The 21,538-nt window shown below is 39.0% G+C and overlaps 1 protein-coding gene across 12 annotated transcripts in view; it reads left to right on the top strand.

Annotated features, from left to right (window-relative positions):
* Positions 1-4,321: 4,321 nt before the first annotated feature.
* TMEM63A (transmembrane protein 63A) overlaps positions 4,322-21,538 on the top strand; it is a 28,498-nt gene continuing 11,281 nt past the window's right edge. For 7 of the 12 annotated variants that reach the window (XR_014944558.1, XR_014944557.1, XR_014944556.1 and 4 more), the window contains exons 1-15: positions 4,322-4,366; positions 5,067-5,180; positions 6,057-6,253; positions 8,328-8,407; positions 10,190-10,253; positions 11,214-11,251; positions 12,387-12,529; positions 13,544-13,595; positions 14,734-14,842; positions 15,266-15,336; positions 15,775-15,855; positions 16,427-16,550; positions 16,863-16,996; positions 19,485-19,622; positions 20,931-21,084. Coding sequence is in view for 9 of the 12 variants with exons in the window: in XM_085542984.1 (XP_085399110.1) it covers positions 6,068-6,253; positions 8,328-8,407; positions 10,190-10,253; positions 11,214-11,251; positions 12,387-12,529; positions 13,544-13,595; positions 14,734-14,842; positions 15,266-15,336; positions 15,775-15,855; positions 16,427-16,550; positions 16,863-16,996; positions 19,485-19,622; positions 20,931-21,084 (1,374 nt within the window). In the remaining 3 variants the exon portion in view is untranslated. Of the gene's footprint in view, positions 4,428-4,585; positions 4,856-5,066; positions 5,181-6,056; positions 6,254-8,327; positions 8,408-10,189; positions 10,254-11,213; positions 11,252-12,386; positions 12,530-13,543; positions 13,596-14,733; positions 14,843-15,265; positions 15,337-15,774; positions 15,856-16,426; positions 16,551-16,862; positions 16,997-18,610; positions 18,637-19,484; positions 19,623-20,930; positions 21,085-21,538 lie in introns of those variants that run through there. The other 5 variants (XM_085542982.1, XM_085542977.1, XM_085542978.1 and 2 more) reach the window with 4 other exon arrangements.

Here is a 21,538-nt window from a genome sequence, read left to right as displayed (position 1 = left end):
TGCTGCCAATAGTGCCCCCCACACTCAAACGCCGTGGCATGGATGTGCAAAGGAGCCGAGCTGCTGCTGCATTGCCAAGTGTGACGGGGTCCTTCTGTGCTCTTTGCAAAACCAAGCCCTTGAATTAACAGATCAAGCCTAATGGCTGAGTCACACAAATGTGCAGCGATAATTGTTGGTGCAAATTCCCAGGCAGGACAAAGATGCTGTGAAGTGCAACTCTCGCTTCAGTTATTCAGCTTTGCTTTGAGTTAGCAAATAAGATCTAAGCTCTTTGAAATCCTCACAAGCTGTATTTGGATTTTTTTGCTTCATATTTAAATCCAGGAGTTGGAAGGGGATATTTTTGCCCAAGGAAAGTTAAGATCACTCATTTTTTTTATTTTGAAAACACACTTAATTATAACTATCCATATTACGACTGAAGCTTTTGAGATATGTGGTCAGGATTTGTGTGGTCAGGACATCTGCTGAGCTCAGAGACAAGGACACTAGACCACCTCACAAAAGCTAACATACATTCTGTCCAGGAAAAGCAAGGCATTAGGATCCATAAATGGTTTGTAGTATTACACTGGGGATAAATACACCAGCCTTCTGTTACACCTAAATCAATCCCCCCAGGTTTGGTCCTCTTCAGTGGAAAAGACCAGGTTGTGACAGATGGTTTCTCCATTCTCCTCTCTCTCTTGGAGCCACCTTAATTATAGTTTGTGCTACACTACCTATGCATTAAATCCCTTCAGACAAATTAATGGATAGGCATCAACATAATGTGTATAATCATAAAACAACGATGTCATTCATATTTCAGGTCACCTCATCCTATTTTTATACCAAAATGTGTCACATCAACAGTAGTTTCATTTCCACGTGCTAATAATAAACCCAAACCTTCTATATATCAGGCAAAAGATTATCCACAGCTGTGCTTATCCACAATACAAAGGTCTGAAATCTCATGCTTCACTCAGGTGAGCAATGGGGAATTCCATGCATTGTCCATGGGCAAGTAATAGGCGTGTCTTAGTCCACACAGGGCTATGACAAGGTTTGGCAGATGGCATGGCTGGGTCTGGCAGTGTTCCCAGCTGAGGTATCATTACAGAAGTCCAGGAACACTCCCAGAGACTCCTGATTCCAAATGATCAGGATGATCAATAACAATGAGCTCAATGAGCAAAATAGGGACAATAAGTCACCATTTAATAAATCCGTTTTAAATGAAGTGCAGCACTAAGAATTAAAAAGAGAAGAGAGAAATCAAGTATAAGTTAGTTTGTTACCTTAAATTTGCTTATTCGTATTGTGATTTGAGTTCACTTAAATTCATCTCTCTGTCTAGGTTTTTCTGTTTTTATTGTGCACATATAACTGCTCAAGGTTTCATAGGAAGTCTCCACAATGCCCAACCTAAATCCTTTGGTATATTGAGGCTTGTAAACAGATTGCAAGATGAAAGCAAAGATTAAAAGGTAGCAACGAGCTGCAAGGCTAGAAACCTGAATTAAATCCATTAAGATAGATTTGAATAAGCAAATAGGTAAGGAACAGCAAGCTGGGCTGATGGGTTTCTTCAGAGAGAGAAGCTGTAACCCTGTGAAGAGCTGCCACGCATGCTAAAGCATCAGGCCACCTCATACTCATGGCTCAGAGGCTATTGATGTCCTGTTGAAAGTTCACCCATCAAGGGAAGCCCCGCTGTGATAAATCAAACGGAAAGTGACAGCTCTGCTCTTCAGCCATAAGGACATTTAACGAAATACCTTTGCCTTATTCATGCAAGGCAAGAGTCCCACCAGTAAGTGTAAATACCCTGCACACTTGTTCGACTCAGTGCTAAAGAGCTGAGGAGTGGTTATGGAGAGTGGGAAATACAAGGAAGATGGAAGAATTTTTAATTCTGAGGACCTGCTCCCTATGTCCTGGGGCTGGACTTCCATATGCTCTAGCAACATAATGAAATGTTTGCGAACTAATGACAGTATGTGGCTTTTGTCACCAAGAGAACAGACAGTAGTAAACAAATCCCTATTTACAAGAGGTAGGGAGGAGGGAAATGTGACCCTGCTGCTGAAATTAGAGATAAACAAAATCGCACCACTTAGCTAAAGAGCCTGTCTAGACAGAGGAGAAAAGAAAAACAAATGACAAAAGCTTGATGCTATTCTTCTGAGAAAGTGAAATGATTTTGTGTCTGGGCACAAGTCTTCAGATCCAAGAACATCAGGACTGTGATGTCAAGTCCACTGAACGTCACCTGTTTTCTATCACAGAATAAGGCAGCCCAGCCATAGCGAGATCTTCATAACTCTGAAAAGCGTGACAAAAATCTACAACCAACTAAGGAAAACAGCGAGAAAAATCAACCAAGTGGAGTTTTGTTCTAAAAATATTAGAGCTGGAGAAGCAGAAGTAAGATTTAATTTCAAAAATAGTTATTCTGCTTTGAACCCCTGATACTAAATATTCTGTCCGTGTGAAGATCTGTTTCAGAAAAGCCAGAATAGAATAATTATTCAGTAACACATCAAACTTCCCCATCGCCTTAACACCAAGTAGAAAAGACTTTGCTTTCAAGCTGAAAGCTTTAACACCATTCAACACTAATTGAATTTCTTTATTCCAGCAGTGAGTCTGAGCTTTTTAAGCTCCCCTTTACAACGACGATTTTTGTTTCATTTTCTATCTAATGTAAATGTTTATGGTCAGTTTAGAGTCCCAGATTATGTGCTATGCAGCTGCTGGGAGAATTAGGAAATAATTCTATTTTGAGATATCTCTTCATTGTAGTGTATAACTGGGACTTTTTCCCCTCTTGCCAGATGCAGTGGGAGAAGGCACACGGCAGATGTATAGCCACAAGGTGTCATACACTGAGCAGGTATCCCTGAAAAATGAGATGGGGACTTGACAAAGAAGCAATTCTTCTTGTATGGGTTAATAAAATGGCAGGGTAGTGGGCATGCATGCAAACACCAAAGAAATGCAGTTTGAACACGTACACATGGAGAGGAAGGAGAGGGATTGCCAGCAGGAGGAGATGGTGTCTTTTAGGCAGCTCAAATGTTTATTTCTTTAAAACATAAAAAACAGTGGATGACTGAGTACTGCCCTGAGATTCTGATTGGTGTAAAATGAGAATGAATCTTCCAATGCCCTGATGGTTTGGAGTATTTTTAGGGTGGATCACCATTGTGAAACACCACTACTGCTTCATCCCTGAGAGTGGAGGCAACATGCAATTTCCCTGCATCCCTCTGAACCATTAATTTTCTTCATTACCTTCTCCTTCCTCGGGTATCTGCTGCCCACCAAAGTCAATCATGTCAACTGAGGGTGCAGAAATAGGAGACGATGAAGGTGGCAGTGCCAGGTATCAAATGATGGTTGAGGGAACACTGAAATAAAGGGTAGGGAAGCAGCAGATGGCAAGGCCTTGTCACATTGTGTTTTGGTCTGCTGGCTGGGAGCAATTAACTTCTGGGAGGATAGGATGTCTTTTGTGATGGCTGGAAATCAATCTTATCCAAGACCTACTGCAGACATATTAACTTGAACTCCCTAGATCTCATTTTTTTTTTCCAGTTTACAAGATTGGAATGCTATTTCTGTCTTTATAGGTACACAGAGACAAGGGGCTTCAAATATATCACGGGACATCCATATCACTACTGTTATTGAGTTTATTTCACAGCTGTTCACCCCAGCATATGGACTGCTCCACCAGCACCTGTGTGCTTGCAACATGCATCAGCCTGGGAGCTGGGAAATGCAGTGACCCTGTAGAAACCCCACTGCTTTCTTCTTTTGCTGCTAAAAACAAACAAACAAAAACCAACAAAAACCTTTAGGGATTATTTTTTGGGGGGAAGAAAACTAATACATTCTACTAATGTACATCATGGAGTCATAAAATGGTTCGCTCTGTACTTCAGAAAGAGCAGGGTCAGACCCCAGCCTCCACCTGAACGCCTTTAGCTGACCCTGCTGTCTGGGAATAAACCGAGTCCTGTGCTAAAATAAAGCCTCTCTGAGTGAAAGCGGGTGACTGTATCTCCCAATTGCCGTGTCATCATTTTGGCACAGCTACAGAAGAAAGAGATCATGAAAGCAAGAGCAGCTTCCCCTCGTGATTCTCCCGCACCGTTCCTTCTCCGACGGCAGCGTTTCAGGCTCTGTAAGACAGGAATGAGGAGGCGGCCGCGGTCGGGAAGCAAAACCCGCCCGCCCGGCTGCCCTGACAGGGATCCCGAGGACCAACGGCTGCCGCCGCTCCCCGCCCCGCCCGTTGCCTCACGCCGGCCGCCAGCCGGGCCGCGGGGCGGCACGCATGCGCGGGGACGGGGACTTGTTGCTCGGGCCGGTAAGTCGGGGCTGTGCGGCCACGGAGGGAGGGCAGGGGGAGCGAGGACAAGGCTGGGAAGGTACGGGGGGAGAGAGGGCGGGTAGGGGCGGTGTGAGGCGTCCGAGGGGCGGGGGAGAGCCGAGCCTTGAGGGGCGGCCACGGGGCGGGAGAGAGGCCGAGCCCTGAGGGGCGGCCGCGGGGGTTGGGGCGGGTGGTACCCGCTGCTCTCAGCCCCTCGGGCTCGTTCTCGTGGGGCTGCAGGCTCGCAGCTCCACCTGCGGGAGGTGTTGCTGGTATCGTTATCTTCCCGACTGCTGCCTCGTTTAAAAGTAAAAGCTCGCTACATCGGAAAGTGATGCGCTGGGTATCTGATGAGCTGGGTGCGTCGGTCCCGTTCTAATCCCTGCAATTGATGTGATGGAGGGTCCCGCCGTATGCTAAAAACTGCCCTTCTGTCAGCACTGAGTTTCTTAGAAAGCGAGAACAGGTTGGCAGCACAAATCACATGTATGTATTTGCAGCGAGCTTGTCAGCTGGGGCACAGGCTGCCTCCTTCCTCCCAGCTTCATGAAGTCTGAAGTTTACACTGAGTACATTCTGGTTTGGGTGGAGCATTCTCTGTGCTAGCTGTACTATGGCTGGTGGCTTTTGTTTTGCTGTGTTTCTGTTTAAAAGGAGACCTTATGGTTAATAATATTCTTTCATTTACCTCCTCTAGAATAGCACTTTCATACGTGGCCTTCCTGTGGTGGCATGATAACCCTGAAGTAGTGCACCTGGGCCTGTGATGAGGACCTGCAGTCTTTGATTTCAAAGGACAGAGCTTTTGGGGGTATGCTTTCTTTATGAATGTATCAGTCAGAAGCCTGTTCTACACGGAGCATGTTTTTGTCCAAAGCAGATAAGAACCATCACGTTTATAATGTCCAGGAAAAGCAATGCTTGAAGCTGAATGGCTCAAAATAAGTGGGCAGTTGTATGCACTGATAAAAGAAGGAGTTTGTATCAGTAGCTGAGTCTTGTGTGATCTCATTGTCTACTAAATAATTTGAGCAAGTCAGTTGAATCAAATGGAGTGAATGGATGTTCTCTTAGAAAAATGAATATGAATATTCTTTTGTGTTAACAGCGTACTGTAGTTACTGTGCTGTTCTCTTAACTAAATTCTCCTGTTTAAAAGGAAAACATGCGATATCTAAAGAACAGAGGAATGTATTTGTGGAGCAATTCTTTTCAGGAGAATTAGTGACAATTTTGTTAATGATCTCAAGGCCTTGACATTTGATTTTGTAACTTACAAGCCGGTATGGTCTCACATGCTTATCAACTAGGAACAAAGTCTTTGAACGGCTATAATGTGTTAGAATGTCTAGTGCCCTGTCTTACCCCTGCAGTCAGAATCCAGCCTGAAATAAGTAGTTTAGTGTTATAGATTAGATGATGGAAAAGTCTGTGTGTTCTTCAGTAGCTTTCCTCAGGTGTCTATAGGGGGTGGGATTGGTTGTCAGTCGGGTACTACCAACAGCTGAGTCTATCAATTATTGGGAAAGTATTTTCCAGATCAAGAGGAGTGATTGTCAAATATCATTGTTTTTCTCAAAGCAGTTTTCTTGTTGAATCTTCTTGCGCTTTCTGTTCTAGTGATACAGTACATCCTGCAAATAGCAAGCAGGCTTTTCACGTGGTTGCTTCTTTTCTTCTTATTAAGGGAAAGACAAGATGAGCCCTGTCTTCTTTCTGGGTGTTGGACATTCTCATCTGGACTATTTCTGGAAGAGAAGAGGACTTTTCAACTCAACAAATGAGACGTACTGCTACAGCACTGCCCGGGGCAGCACGGTGCTCCAGGGAGTAACTTTTGGTGGAATCCCAACTGTCTTGCTGCTTGATGTCACCTTCTTTTTTGTAAGCCTGGTTTCTATTTATTATATTGAAAATACTAGGTCCTTCTCAAAAGTATCAGGTTGTGCTGGATTCTGTGTTTATCAGGTAGTGATTTGTTTCTGAGAATCATCAAAAATAACAGATATGCTAAGGCCATCCTGGGAACTTTAAGGCACTTCTCAAGTATTAACAACAGTGACACTGTCATCCCACCTGCATGTGAACTGTATAAATGCATAAATGTAGGAAGCGTGCAGTATGATTTCTGTATTTAGAGTCATGGTCTTTGAAGTGGTAACTCGAACTTCTATGTTTTGTCTTAATTTTTCCCTTACTCTGGGTATATTTTTGGTAAGGGAATGCCATCGCCAAAATGCTCGTCTGGAAGGAAATGTCCTGGTTGTTTTGCAAGAGAAGTCACAATATGGAAAATCTGTCACTTCCCAAGTGTTTGAATTAGATTTCATGAGACGGGCAAAGAAATAACAGAGTACTAAGAAACTCAGTCTGGATAAAAGGAAGAAATGGATTAATTTGCTAAGGCAGGCCTGGGATTCCCATGAGTTTCTTTGTTATTTTGATGAGTTTGGTCTCAGTGTTCTTAAGCCACTGGAAATAAATAAGGGCTGTAGACTGGCAAACTGGCACAATAAATGAGGTTTCTGATAAAATCAGACTGAAGGGATCACAGTTCCCAAATTCTAGCAAACCATGTGAGGAAATTTGAAACTACCCGTGTGAGGTCTGAGCTGGTAGTTCTGTAGGAACTAGAAGATGTATTTAATAAGATTTTGTCAAGTTGTGGGGGGGAATTTCTATTTTTTTCTAAGCTGTGGTTGAATATAAAGGTACTGAGCCTCTGCATTGCACCCTCAGTTCAAACAGGAATAACTAGCTGCAATGCAGAACACCTTTTCTTGTTCAGCTACTGAGTACTGCAATTTATTTAGCAATTCCTGTACTCCTCCTATGTTTATGACATGTTTATTGCAGTTCCCTTTAATAACTGCCAGTTGATGGGTTTCTGAATATAATTTCTAGCTTGGTTTCCTGGGGAAGTGAGGCTTATGTGTTGCATTATCCATCCATTTTGCCTGTTGGTTCCTCCTCCTCCTAATGGCTGGAGAACATATTAGCCAATTTAAAGCTGAGTTGTCTTGGGCTATAGAGGATTTGGAAATTTATGAACTGCATGAAGCTTAATGGACAGATAAAGGAAAAGGATCTCAACTCTTATTTCCTGCTGGGGAGATGGTTATTGTAAGAAGGCTTTCTTTATTGCGAAATGCGGAAGTTAGCTGGGTAATCTTGCCATGTATCCTGGCTGACCCTTCAGTACTTGTGTAGTGTGAGATAAGTTACATCACTGGCACAACTTACTGGCCAAACAGGTATGGGATGTAGGAGGGGCTGGAGGGCGAGAGCATACGTGTTAACGTGTGCATGGAAAATAGGCCTTGTTAGTTCTGCCTCTTACAGAACCAGTTCTTCTAAATATAATAATAATAAAAAAAAATCAATGTATTTATCTCACAGATGTCTTATTAGTTTGTTTTGGTTTTTTTTCTTACTTAACCTCTTTCAAAAAAGGAAAATGTTGGGAGGAAGTCAAAAATAAACTGGAGAGATGAAATAAGCATTTCTGGGTTATATGAGTTGTACAAATGTATTGCTTATTACTGAGTATAAAATATAAAGTAATTCCGGAGATAACAGTTAAACTCCCTACGGTCACTTACATTAGTGTTAAATGAAAAATAATTAAAAAACTGCATTGGAAGTCTTCCATCATAGTTTTGGGAGCAAGTAAAGGAGAACAGCAAAGAAGTGTATGTGAAAGCTTTGAATTCCTGTCTTTCACAAACTTGAATGTGTATTTGGTTCAGAAATATGACATTCAGAATTGCTTCATCAATTAGAACGGCTGTTCTGGTCCTTTGGTCCCAGTAGGTTGGTTTGTAGTGCAATCGCCACTGTGATAGCTGGTTTAATATCATATAGCTTTTTTTTTTTACTTATTTTTTTTACAGTACTTATGCACCCAAGAAAGATGATTACAAAGTGGAATATAAAAATCTCTGTTTTTATTTTCTAGATTTTAATATTGTTGTTTTCCATTATAAGGAAGAGATTCTGGGACTACGGACGCGTTGCTCTTGTGTCACAAGCTGAATGGTAAAAAGATATGCAATCAGATTGATTTGTTGGAACCTAATGGGAATGTGGAAGCAGTGGAGTTAAGCAGGGCTTAATTTAAGTGGATTTGTATCAGATGTTGGTAATCACATACGTAAACTTGTTAAAAATATAATCCTTCTACTTTGTTTGAAATATGTCCTGTTACAAGTTCCTCTTTTTTTCGTGTCAGTTTGAAAACTGCTTGTTTGCACTTATCATTGTAAATTCCCTTCTCCAGCTGTGGGTTAAGGAAGTGGATGTAAAAAAAAAAAAAGAGAATAGGGTGTTTGTCTGCCGACAAGTCATGTGGTTACATATTAATGTTTACTGTGCTTCTGTGACAGAAGGATATTGACTGTTGTGCATGTCTTGATTCAGGCCCAGCATCTTCCCACAGCTCCCCTTTGCAGACTGTATCATGAAAGGTTTAAAAGTAATTTAAAATAGAATGTCTTCTAACTGGTTTCTGAAATTCCCCACTGATTTTTAGTGATAACTGCAACCAAACTTTTGATTTCTTTGCTTTTATTTTTTAATATTATTTCTAGTAGGTGATGTCTTGATGTTAAAAAACTAGTTATCTCTTACAAAGTGGATAAGTTTTGCAAGTGAGACTCTTGCTCAGTTCATATAGCTAAGTTCATAGAATGGCCTGGGTTGAAAAGCACCTCAAATATCATCTAGTTTCAACTACCCTCCCACAGGCAGGGTTGCCAACCACTGGACCAGGCTGTCCAGAGCCACATCCAGCCTGGCCTGGAATGCCTCCAGGGATGGGGCATCCACAACCTCCTTGGGCAACCTGTTCCAGTGCATCACCACCTGAGTGAAAAACTTCCTCCTGATATCTAACTTAAATCTCTTCTGTCTCAGTTTAAAACCGTTCTCCCTCGTCCTATCTCCAAGCTGCAGTTAAGTCCACAATTAAGCAAAAGGAAATGGCTCAAAGTGTGTTTCTTGACTCAATCCATATACATGTGTGAAGGAAAAAAAAAAAGATGGGCAGTAATGGAGGCAGCTTTAATCTAGCCAGCTCAGGCAGCAAGAATGAAGATGCTCTAGTACAGGCTTCCTTGTGGGTTTGGGCTGTAGAGATCTGCATGGGACAAGCAGGTCCTTAAGCAGTCAGATGCACTGGAGTCTGTTAATATCCCTACAGCATTGTGACATAGGCCAAAATTATTGTTAATACATTTACAAATCCCATAATTATGTGCACGTCACCATTGCAACATTTCTTTTTAGCAACAGACTGGAAACAGATACTTTGTTGTTTTTACTGAAAGCTGCGTGCTCTCTAATTGTTTTTAGCCTTGCTACAGGACTGAATTTGAATGAGGAGGGCACCTTGCAGGTAAAGAGAAATTCTGAGTAGTGGCTCTAATTTGAAGGGAGAGAGGTGAAGGGAAAGAAGTCGATCTCTTGTGATGAGGTATATCTGAGATATGTTGCAGAATTGATCTTGCCCAGACTTAAAAACCTGTTTTGTGTTCTTTTATATGAGTGTGGTTTAATACCTTAATAAAACACTTTTATTTCTAGTTCAGTTACTCTCGTTTCAGGAGCTCACGGGTTCAGACTTTTTGAACATAAGGTACAGTACAAGCTTCTGTAGTTAGGCATGTACTATAAGGTGAAAACCACTGCCTTTGTAAGTAGAAAAAGTGCTTTAATATTATTAAAGGTAGTTACTTCAGAATTGTTGAAGTTGAAATAATTGTGTGAAAATCCAACCTCTGTTATTAAAAATACTTGAAAGCATCATTTCATTTATTTCAGTGATGTAAGTAATACTCACTCATCTGCATCTTCAACATCACCTGAAGATCTTGAATATGACAGTGTAAGTATTTTAGGGTTACTGTAAGGGTTTGTTTGTTTTATATATGCAGTTATAATTTGCCATTCCACTTAGCCCAATGTACTAGTCCATACTTCTGTATATATGGTCTTTCAGTGTAAAAGTTAGTAGTACATCGTGTACTGTGGTTTTTTTTAGGACTATTAATAATCGCTCTGTTTCTTGACAAGTTATTGTTATATCATGAATCAGTATCTTGAGTCAGTGTTGTTAAATAACTCTCTTAATTAGGAGAGGGATTATACGTTGTAATACTAAAACCAGTTAGTAGTGGAAGAATTTTTTGAGTTAAACTTAGCAATTCTATCATTAAAACAGCTGAGTAAAAATGTATCTTAATTGAATACTAACATGAAAGATTAGACCTTTCCAGGGAGATATGGTATTTTGTTTTAACCATACTAGAACACTGTGTGGGATGTGATCTGCTGTACTGTTTCCTAGGAGGGTTTTTAAATCTAGATGATTTCTAACTAGAGTTTAAGATATTAACTTGTATAAGATTCTCATACAGCCTCTCCTTGAAATTGGAATCTCTGAAGTGCTCTCTTTAGGGGGAAAGATCACCATTCTAAAGTTGTGCATTAGATACCAATTTTCCTAGTGAGGTTCAGTCTTGACTTTTCTTTAGTGAAGATGGGATCTGGACACGCTTTTTAAGTTTAAAGGGCCCAAGCACTAAATATACAACTAATCCCCCTCAAATCTTAAATATGCAGTGAAGGCAGACATACAGATTACCTTTTAAAAAGTGTGTAGAGCAATAGGTATTTTTCTATATGTATTTTCTATATTTTTCAGTTTCTAAACAATGATTTCAGAGTAACTGGCTGCCAGCCTTTTAGCTAAGAGACTGGCTTAATAGAAAAAGCCTGTAGTTTCTAACATGCTCAATTAAGTGAAGTGTTTCTGTGTCAACTTCTATGACTTCTTTCTTTACAGGGCTTTTGTTCTTGGATGGCCGCTGCTTTTCGGATGAAGTAAGTACAAAAAAATAAATAGTAAATCACTTTTTTTGATGTTGTTTTTATTTGAAAAAGACTGTTTCTGTTCTTTTTTTAAAATTATTTTTATTTTTTCTTTCCCGGGTAGACAGAATTTGAATACAAAGAGCTGTACAGGTGCCTCCAAGGTGTGGGCAATAGTGGGTTGGAAAAAAAATATGAGAACAAGGTGACTATATAGGAATGCTTCTTCTCGGTACACTTACCTTTCTGTTGACATTCCAGAGACTTCCTGATCTTGGAACAGGGTGTGATCTGAATTGAATCTGGGCCATCTGTATGGATTCCGAGCTAAGAACTTGGCTCTAGGCTTATACCCTTCAAAGGATACTGTGAAGGTGTTCCCCTGTTTGAGGCCCTTGAGCAGGAAACATGGTTTCCATGCAAGGAATTCTGTGGAGGACTGGTGACTTAACTGGGGCTGGAATTACAGGACAAAGAAAAGCCCATCCCATTGTTTTCCAGAAAACAAGCACTAGATTTGTGATGTTGGTTCCTTGTGTCTCTTGGAGCTTACTAAATTATGGTTGTTAAAAATGCATTTCTAGCTTGGATACCTTGAAACAAGAAAGGAGAGCAATTGAGACTTTCTCCCCTTCTGCTAGTCTCTTCCTTTCTGAAGAACTCATATTTTACCTATCTGTCTTGCTGAAAATGAGTAGATTATAAGAGTTCTAGGGTTAAGGCAGTCCTGTTATCCTTGTAGGAAGCCTTTCTTGGGATGTGTGAACATTGTCACAGTGTGACCATAAAATTTGAGATCTAGGCTTTCCATTCTGGCTGTCCTAAAGCAAGAAGTTGTGACAGATGACTTTGTTCTCTTCCATCTTGATATAAGGAACTTGCCTGCATATTTTCACATCACTTGTTTCCATCTTAAATTCCATTGCATTTTTGTATGTTGATTCTGTGCAAGAAAAAGGCACTTCTGAAACTCAAAGCAATTATACTTATAGCGAGGAGAGCACAATGGTGTTGAAAACTAATAGGAGTTGATGGGGAAGTCATTGAGTTAGGTGAGAAAATAATCTATGTTCAAAAGCCACCAAACAAACAACCCCACAGGCATTAAGTAGATTATGATGATGTGCTTTTTTTGTCTATGATGTAGTGATGATGAGATCCATGACAGATGTGGTGAAGATGCCATACACTACCTTACCTTCCAGCGTCACATCATCTGCTTGTTGGTTGCTATCAGCATTTTGTCTGTGGGTGTCATATTGCCTGTCAACTTATCAGGTGATCTTCTTGGTAAGAATGGTTTTTTTATTCTGAAAGGAGTTAGCTTTAATGCCATTGTGAAAGCTTTCAGCAGCTTTTGTTTGTTTGCTCCCTTCTGCTCTGGTTTTGTCAAATTTTGAGTCGCAAATAATCTTGCTGAGGCTTTGTTGGTGCTGACTGGGCTGAAAGAATCATTTCATGTTTCTTGCGGTCTTAGTCCTGATCGACTGTTACTCAACAAATACAATGTGTCCTCTAGTCTATCACGTATCCAGTAGAACATTAATGAACACAACTCTGACAAATCTTGTTTAAACATGTTTCTGTTTTTGATAACAAGCCCTTATTACCCATGAAAGGTGCTTATGAGCTGACTTCCTATCAGTCTTGCTAAGATCACATTTACAGACTTCACAGTGGATCATCTTGGTTTACACTGCTATTTACCAGTCCATTTGATTTTTCACAGGAGCTCTCAAGCAGAGTGCTTCTTTATATTTTGTCTGGTTTCTCTTATGCAGTGTTGTTGGCATGTTAGTTTGTGTACTGACTTGCTGACTTTTTTTCCCCAGAACTTATTCTCTTCTACTGCCCTTAAAGTAACCTATATTTTGTTTTCGATTTGCTACTACCTACGTTTTAAAGAGCATTGTGACTTTGCCCGCTTTTGTAATTAGATATGTTGTCCCTGTGCCCTCAGTATTGTTTCTTTTCTAACGTTGCTAATTGGATATGAAAGGAGACGACGGGAAGGGGGGAAACATGCTGCAAAAATCCATCATTCAGATGTTTAAAGTTAGTGTTTCTTTAGATGAGCTGAAAGTGGGATGATACTAGGGTGCTTTTTTGTGAATTTTAACGTGTAATACTGCCAACCAATATTGATTATGATTCTAAATTGTTTTAATGTTGAAGTAGATCAACATCTGAAAAAAAATTAAAAGAAAAAAAAAAAAGAGGAGAAAAAAATGGCTTTTTTCAGTTTGCAGGTGAATTTTATACCAGCTAATGATGCTACGTGGTTTGTTTCTTTTTCCTTCTTAGTTAAAGATCCATACAGTTTTGGAAGAACAACTATACAGAACTTAGAAACTGGGTGAGTAAATCTTGGAAGGTATTTTTATGCTCGTCTGCTTCCTGCCATAGTTCCTAGATACATGCACTGATGATTGCAACATGGCTCTTGGGATAGGAATTACTTAACCATGCTTTGTCAGCTGAAATTGGGATGTGTTCAGGCTATATGTTATGGCTCTGATAAGGAATCTATGAACTTGGCTTCTGCTCTCTCAGCTCTTACTTTTTTTTGTACTACCTGTTTCTCTTGGCTAACGATTGCACATCTGACAATATTATTTTCAGAAATACCTATGCTAAAAGAAACCATGCTGTGGAAAGGAAAATAAAACTGATAGCTTTACTGTAATGTGTAACTCAGATAACTTAAATTCTCTTAAACCAGATTTAGGAATGTCTCTCCCATTTGAGGTCACAACTGAAATTGCTAGATTTAAAGAAGAAAAAAAGAAAAATATGTAAAAATGGTTGCAATACCAATCTGTACAGCTTTTTTGTTCTTGTTGTTCAAAACTTCTCTATCTTCACTGTGATGTCCAATAGAACATTTACCAATGCACTTTGCTTTTTTACTAACTGTGTTATGATTCCTAGTAGTTAGTGAGGATTTTATTGTTAAGTTGGGCTTTTATCTGCAAAACAGTTTCCTGTATTTTATGTTAACTTATTAATAGTACTCTTCATAAAACCGAAGAGCTGCATACAGAACACTTTTCTGTTTTGAAGTTTGGAGAAGTGAGCCATCAGAAAAGTGGAGTTTAGCCTCTGTATTAGGATGTTTCTGGTTTGGATAAGGATTGTATTCAAGGGGAGTTCAGTTATGCATTCAACACAGTAACCACTGACCAATAAAAAATATCTTGGCTAATAGCATGGAGCTTCCTATTAGTCATCTGAATGCAAAGGTGTAAGCCCAACGTTGCCTAAAATTGGCTGTTTTTCTTGCACTTTCATTAATTGTGTATTGTAAAATGTATTGGATAACCCTAATGGCTGCCTAAGGATCTGTATGTGCATGAGCATTTATCAGTTACTATCTTTTTTATTCTTTCGTGTTTAAAGAAAGGTTTTAATCTGCTTAGCATTTTGAAGACTGTGTATATTAGTAGGATAATTGTTTTTCCTGTTTCTCATGTTTGTAACATTTTGTCCAACAGTAACAATCTTCTTTGGCTGCACACATGTTTTGCTGTTGTTTACCTGATTCTGACTGTAGTCTTCATGAGTCATCACATGAAAACAGTCACATATAAAGAAGAAAATATAGTAAGTTCCCTTGTTAGGGTTTGAAAAACAAACAAACTCTCTGTGTGTGTGTGGGAAGGAGGGTGGGGGGGAAGAGGGCTATTTGAAAGTAGACCATGCTAAAAGCAAATTGCTAAGGTGCCTCCGCTTTTCTAGAATGATTTCTTTCAGTTATGTTACACTGCAGATGTGAAAAGTATCTGGAGGTTGGGATGGGTGGGGGTTATAATAGGACCTTGTGAAATTGTTGTGCCTTTGAACAGTGCAGAAGGTGTTTTGCTATCTTGAATAGGTACAGCTCCCATTGAAATGTCCTGCCTTTCCCCCCCCCTCCCCCCCCTTCTAAAACATAACTACTTATGAGGAAGGCAGCAATGCTAAACATTCTCTCTTTCCTGATGCCATTTTTCAAAATAGGATTTTTTGCTGTTTTTTCTCTTGCAGGTTAAGTGCACGTTGTTTATAACTGGTCTTCCAAAAAGTGCAAAACAAGAAGCCATTCAAGGCCACTTCACGTAAGTTTCATGCTTAATTAGGAACAAAGGATTTAGAATTATCCTAGTAGTTTTAACTTTCCAGACAGAAATGTCTTTGACTCTTGCACTATTTCAAATCACATAAAGGTATCCATCTTCTAAAACTGTATTTCTATCCTTAGAAAGAATTGAGAATAGAATGAAAAATGCTTTATTTCAATAGAGCTAGTTAGCTAATCTTAAAATTAGAACCTAAAATATGGCTGTTTCCACACTTCCCATTAATAATCCCACATGGCTTTTATTTGGGAATAATTTTGCGCATCTCGTACTAATGTAACTTTGAACTCCAGTCTCTATGGAAGACTCCTCTGTGTTTTACCTCATTCAGAAGTGACTGAGATACCATTTAGACTCCAGTGATGATCTTTGAAAAGGTTTATTCAACGTACTTCTCTTGTATTGTTTTATTTTCAGTGCTGCCTACCCAACTTGCACTGTGGTGGAGGTTCAGCTATGTTATGATGTAGCCAGGCTTATTCATCTATATAGAAAAAGGTACTCATTTTTGTAATCTTTCTGAATTTAACATAATTTTGTAGATATCTTGCTGGTTCTTAATCAACGTTTCCTCTCAGAGCAAGGGAGTTGAAACTAGATGATCTCTGAGGTTCCTTATAACCCAAGCCATTCTGTGATTTATTCAGTGATTTTGACATTTACCATTAGTACTAAGCTTGCACATACTAGAAATGAATTCTGCTTTTAAGGTTCTGGTCTGCACTTCGGTCAGATTCAACTGTATTTTAAAGTATTTATTTCTAAAGGCTTGGCTGGTAGCAGACTGCTGCTTTGGTCAGAGATCTTGGTCACGAGAGGGAAGGGGGTTTTCTTCTGGTCTATTAACAGCAACTTTTTTCTTCTGGAACCTCAGGAGTATGGGCTCTTCGATAGTATTATGGGCTTGAAAGTAAATTGTACAAAGTAGCTAGAATAAGGTATATGAATGCCTTTAGTGATTTGCTTTGAGTCTTTGATGCTGTGTTTTCTCTTGGGGTTTATATTCTTTGTAAGCTTGTTGTTGATATTGTTTTCTTGCAAAATGTTCTGGATGTATTTTTCCACCTAGAAATGAGGCAGAAAAAAGCCTGCGTTACTATAAACATCAGTATGAGAAGCATGGCCATGAAGTCAAAATCAACCCTAAGCCATGTGGTCACTTCTGCTGCTGTGAAATGAAAGGATGTGAAAGGGTGAGAGACTGTTCATTTTTACAGAGTCTGAGTAGATCATATCATGGAGTTTTTATGTAACAACTTGTGAGCTTAAAAAAAAATTGCTTATTCATTGCAGGGCACTTATCTTTCATGTTCTCATACAATAGAGAAAAGGATTTCTCCAAAACTTTTGAAATGTAATTTTAGTGCAAATCTAAATACAAGAGAAACTGTTTGTCCTCATGTGGTGACGTGGTTTGTAATTTGTGGCAGTAGTGTAAGGAAGAAGGACTTTGGTTTGTGTAGGCTCTATTTTAGTGGATGTAACAGTCATCAATTTCTTAACAGGAAGATGCTGTAGAATATTATACTAGAGCTACAAATGAACTGATGGAAGAATTCGCAAAAGAGGAACAGGCAGTTCAGAACAAACCCCTAGGAATGGCATTTGTAACGTTTCAAGAGAAATCCATGGCGACCTAGTAAGTTTTGTCTGCGATCTTCTTTGTTCTCTGATCTTGTTTGTGTTGCTTGTCTGCTTATGTTGCTTCTTCTTCCTTTCTTCTTCTTTACCACCGTATGGATTTGTTCTGCTCTGCTTACTGGTAAGTTTTTCTGTAAGTTTGCATTTAGCCTCGGTACTTCAACTGAAGAACTAGTTGCCTAAGAGACTAAGTGGCTTTGGATACTTAATGGGATAAGAATCCCTACTCTGTGGGATCCGTTATTCTAGGTTAGTAGTAGGCCAGACTAGTTGGATCTTAAAGGGGTTATTGATTTCTACATTAGAAAATGGAGAAATGTAGTTACTAAGCTATCACAGTGGGTGCTACTGAGTAACCTCAACAAAGTAGTGAGTTTGTTTTAAGGGTAGATTCTAGATGTTTGGTGCTGGCGAAGTACTGGGTGGAGTAAAGAGAAGAAACTTAACTTCCCAGTGTCGTGTCATTAAATATATAGAAAGAAAGCCTAATCACTTGGTCCATGTTACAGGAAAAAATGTGTGTGGACTCAACTTTTTATGTTGAGTATGTGCATATAAATGTGTGAGTATATATTAAAAAAACCCCTTCGTTGTGTTGAACACGCAAGGTTTTAGATAACCTTGGATAAGATGATTTAAAAGCCCTGTAAAATAAAATTTGTGTTGTAGAACTTACACAAGATACTCTAGATTTTGGTAACAGTTACTGCTTTTCAAGATAGGAGGTGATTATGTTGCACAAGCTGTTTTAATATTCCTTTCGCTTGCATATTGCTTATATGACCCTTAAGATCTTGACTTTATACAGATTTTACAGAGATGTGTATCTTACCTGATTCTATAGATACTTGGGTAGATTCAGTATTAGAAGTTAAGCCTCTTTTACCCCGTTGTTTATACAGAAGATGCATGTAACCTGTCATTTTCTATTGACAGTTTGTGGGAATTTTTTACTAACACAAAGTTGAATAAAAGGAAATAATAGAATAATACCAGAATTGTTAATACAATACTAACAGAATGCTAGTACTAATAGAATAATACCTGTGTTACCAATGAAGCACATCATGCCTTTTTTTCTTCTTCTTTTCCCTATAGCCTTTCTATTTTTCTACATTCTCTGACCTTCCTCTTCTAATCTTGTCATGTTACACGTTGTGTTTGGGTATTTTAGAGCACAGAATAATCTTTCAATATGTGAATCTGAGAGAAGAAATAAGCACTGAGTTTTCTTTTCTGGCTGTTAACTTCCTGTTTGTAGTTTGGATGTGATAATTCCTCGGTGGATGCATCAGAGTTGCATTACAGGCATCTCTGAGTTGAATCATGGAGGGCTGAAAAGATTTTTATTGCTGTTAACTCTGTTCTCTGGAAAATTAGATGTTGAAGCCATCAGATTAGAAAATTATATGGTGTCACTAGTGGTCTCTGCTCCACAGAGCCCTGAAATAGGATGGGAGAAGCAGAAAGCCAGGAGCTGTAGAAGCTTGATTAGTGTTGGTGCTCATGTTTGTGTAGTGTGTCTGGAAGTGCTAAAGATTGCTCCTTATTTACTATTTAAAAACAAGCTATTGAATTATAATTAACTTTCTTAAATACTTGCTGCTGCAAGGTGCTGATGTCCCTGCTTCAATTCTGGTAAGAGAAAGATCTGTTTTGTCGTTTTTGCTTTGTTTGGTCCGTGTGTGTTTCTCTCTTTTCTTAATGCTATGAGCACAACTGAGGAACAAACATAACAGGAATTTTAGAGTCAACTCATTCAAATATGATATATTTCTGCTTCCGTGCTGATGTAGCAGAGAGCTTCTTTTGTACCATAGCATGCACACAATTGTACTGTGTCTAAATGAATGCTGAGCATTTCTATTGGTGTGTTCTGAGAAATCTTCAGAAGGATTTACTCTGGCTGTGTTTAAACTTAGTTTAAGTGCACTGTTAATCAATTCAGAAGAGAAGTATTGCGGATATTCTGGGAGTGGGCGAAATACGACATTTTTTATGTTGTTAGATTACTTGCATTATAAAAATGGTGTGAAAAATCAAAATTAGTTAAATTTAGTTACACCAACATCAAATCTGAGTGTAGAGTTAAGGGTTCATTTGCTTTGACTTGAAAACGGCTGTAATTACAGCAGATGTTTGGGGTACTGGCGGCCTTTATTTCTAGTTTCTAATGCTCTCAGAGTTTGATTTTTGATATGAGCCGCTGGTGCATTGATTGAATCACTGAACATTTTGATTCAAGGTTACTTTTTTGTTTCCCAGCTTTGTATCAGAGGTATCAAAAGCCTCCATTAGTAACTGTATCTAAGGCCACTGCATGCGTGAGATAAAGTTACAATGTTATCTAAATGCTGTCTTGATCTCTAGTTATTAAAAGGAAAAAAAGAAAAAAGAAAAAGCCTTTTTATTGCTATTGGCACTCTTCCTTCTGCATTTTCAGGTGTGGTAATTTGAAGTAATCCTATTGGTTTTCCACTTTACAGTATACTAAAGGACTTCAATGCCTGCAAATGTCGGAGTATTAAATGTAAGGGAGAACCGCAGCCATCACCCTACAGCAAGGAATTGCGCGTATCAAAATGGGAGGTTACATATGCTACGTATCCTGAGAATATATGTTGGTAAGATTCCTGTCTTCCATCCATTTGTTTATGACACTTTAGGTTCAGAATAGGGACAGGAGAAAGGATCTGCATACTTTTTTTTTTCTCTAACCCAAAAATGAGACTGCTATCAATTTTGGTTTCTATTAGTGGTTCTTTGACCTTGAAGACACCTCTCAGAGGCTGACTAGGGTTTTCTACCCCAAAGTTCTGGCATCTGCTTTTTCTGCTAAAATGAAATAAGTAAATAAATGCATACATAAATAAAAATAAAGCTTCATCAGTCTGTACCTCAGCATTTCTTTTTTCTGAGGCTCATGTATACCTGTTGCTGAGGTCTGAGGTGAGGAACTTGATGTTAGAATGGAATCTTTTCCAAGTTTGTATAGGACTGTTTTTGTTTGTTTGTTTTTCCTTTGAGGAGCTGCAGGACAAATATAGCTTGATCCACTCTGTGAGCTGTGGTCTGTCTGCCACCATCTTATATTGACCCAGTAACTTTTACCCATCACTTACAGGAGAGAGTATGGAAATGCATGAATTTGAATTAAGCTGTTTCTGTGCTATCTTCTGTTGTGCATACAGGTTAAAAATGACTATATGTTTTCTACTTGCTTTGTGAGTAACTTAGGATTCAATCAAAGTAATGCCCTGTTCATATGACAGTAGATCAGTTGTGGCATCTCTGTTGCAAGTTAGGCATAAACAACTGGGTTGTTTATTTTTTCCCTTGAAGAAGAGGAGAAACAGTGATTTGCTGTGGGTTCACCATGATAGTTGTCATCGCTGGGGGTGATAAAGAGCTTCTCTGTCCCTGTTTGGTCTGTTTTGAATGGTTGGCTTTGGCTGAGGCTCAAATTGTTCTGGTCCTCTTGGGAACTGTTTCAGAAAATATTAAGAACTTCACCTGTTTAAGACCTTACTTTTTAAGTCACAAGTTCTTGGTAGATTCTGTCTCTGAGAGCTGTTCTCAGTATAGTTTCAGTCTCTTGTTCTAACTTTCTCAGTTTAATACATAGGTACAAAACAGAAATTGCTTCATCCCAGGTCTTAGCTACTGTGAACACTGAACAACCTGAAGGTGTTATAAAAGACTAAAAAAGTTATCCTGCTAGTTATGTTATCACTTAATGAAACCAGTGCAACCTCTCTTATTTCTAATAACAACTGGAACTTTGTTTATACAACTTGTTTGTATAAGTGAGGTGCTTTGTTTATATAACATTGAGGATATGAAAAAGCAGTGCCACCTGCTACTTGACAGGTAATACGTGCTTTTAGCAGCAAATGCTTACTGTTTTGTTTTTTTTTTCTTTTTTTCCCCAGGAATAATCTTTCAGTGTATGGGCTGAACTGGTGGACCAGATGGTGGGGCATTAATTTGTCTCTTCTTATTTTGCTGTTTTTTCTTACTACTCCATCCATAATCATATCAACCATGGACAAGTTCAATGTCACTAAACCTATTCACTACCTTAACGTGAGTATTGCCATGTTTGGATATAGCTTTATGTAGGACCGAAATGTTATTAAAGGGATAGCTGTATAGTTTAAAAAACTAAACATCAATGACCTTAAGCTAAATTTGTTGAAATTTTCAGAAGATGCTGACTTAAAAATAAATAAATAAAATAAAATAAAAGTACACCTGTATATACATATATATGCACAAACGTGCATGTATGTCCAGAATCAGACACTGCTTCCTCTTTTGTTCCTTGATAAGCTTCCATTTCTTGTCTTGCACACAAGTGCTGAGCTCTAACTCATTCTGAACTTAATCAGATTCAAGCTTGAATCTGAAAAAGATATCCATAGTCTGACCTGCTACCATTTACAGAAAGCTAATTATTGCAGCCTCTGTTCTTCTAGCACAGCTGCATTCAAATGCCCTTAACATTTACATCCCTCCACCCCCACCCCCTTTTTTTTTT

Source organism: Coturnix japonica, chromosome 3, assembly GCF_054131305.1.
Source record: "Coturnix japonica strain WE chromosome 3, WE-NBRP24, whole genome shotgun sequence".
NCBI lineage: Eukaryota > Metazoa > Chordata > Aves > Galliformes > Phasianidae > Coturnix > Coturnix japonica.
This window is presented reverse-complemented; position numbering and strand designations above follow the sequence as displayed.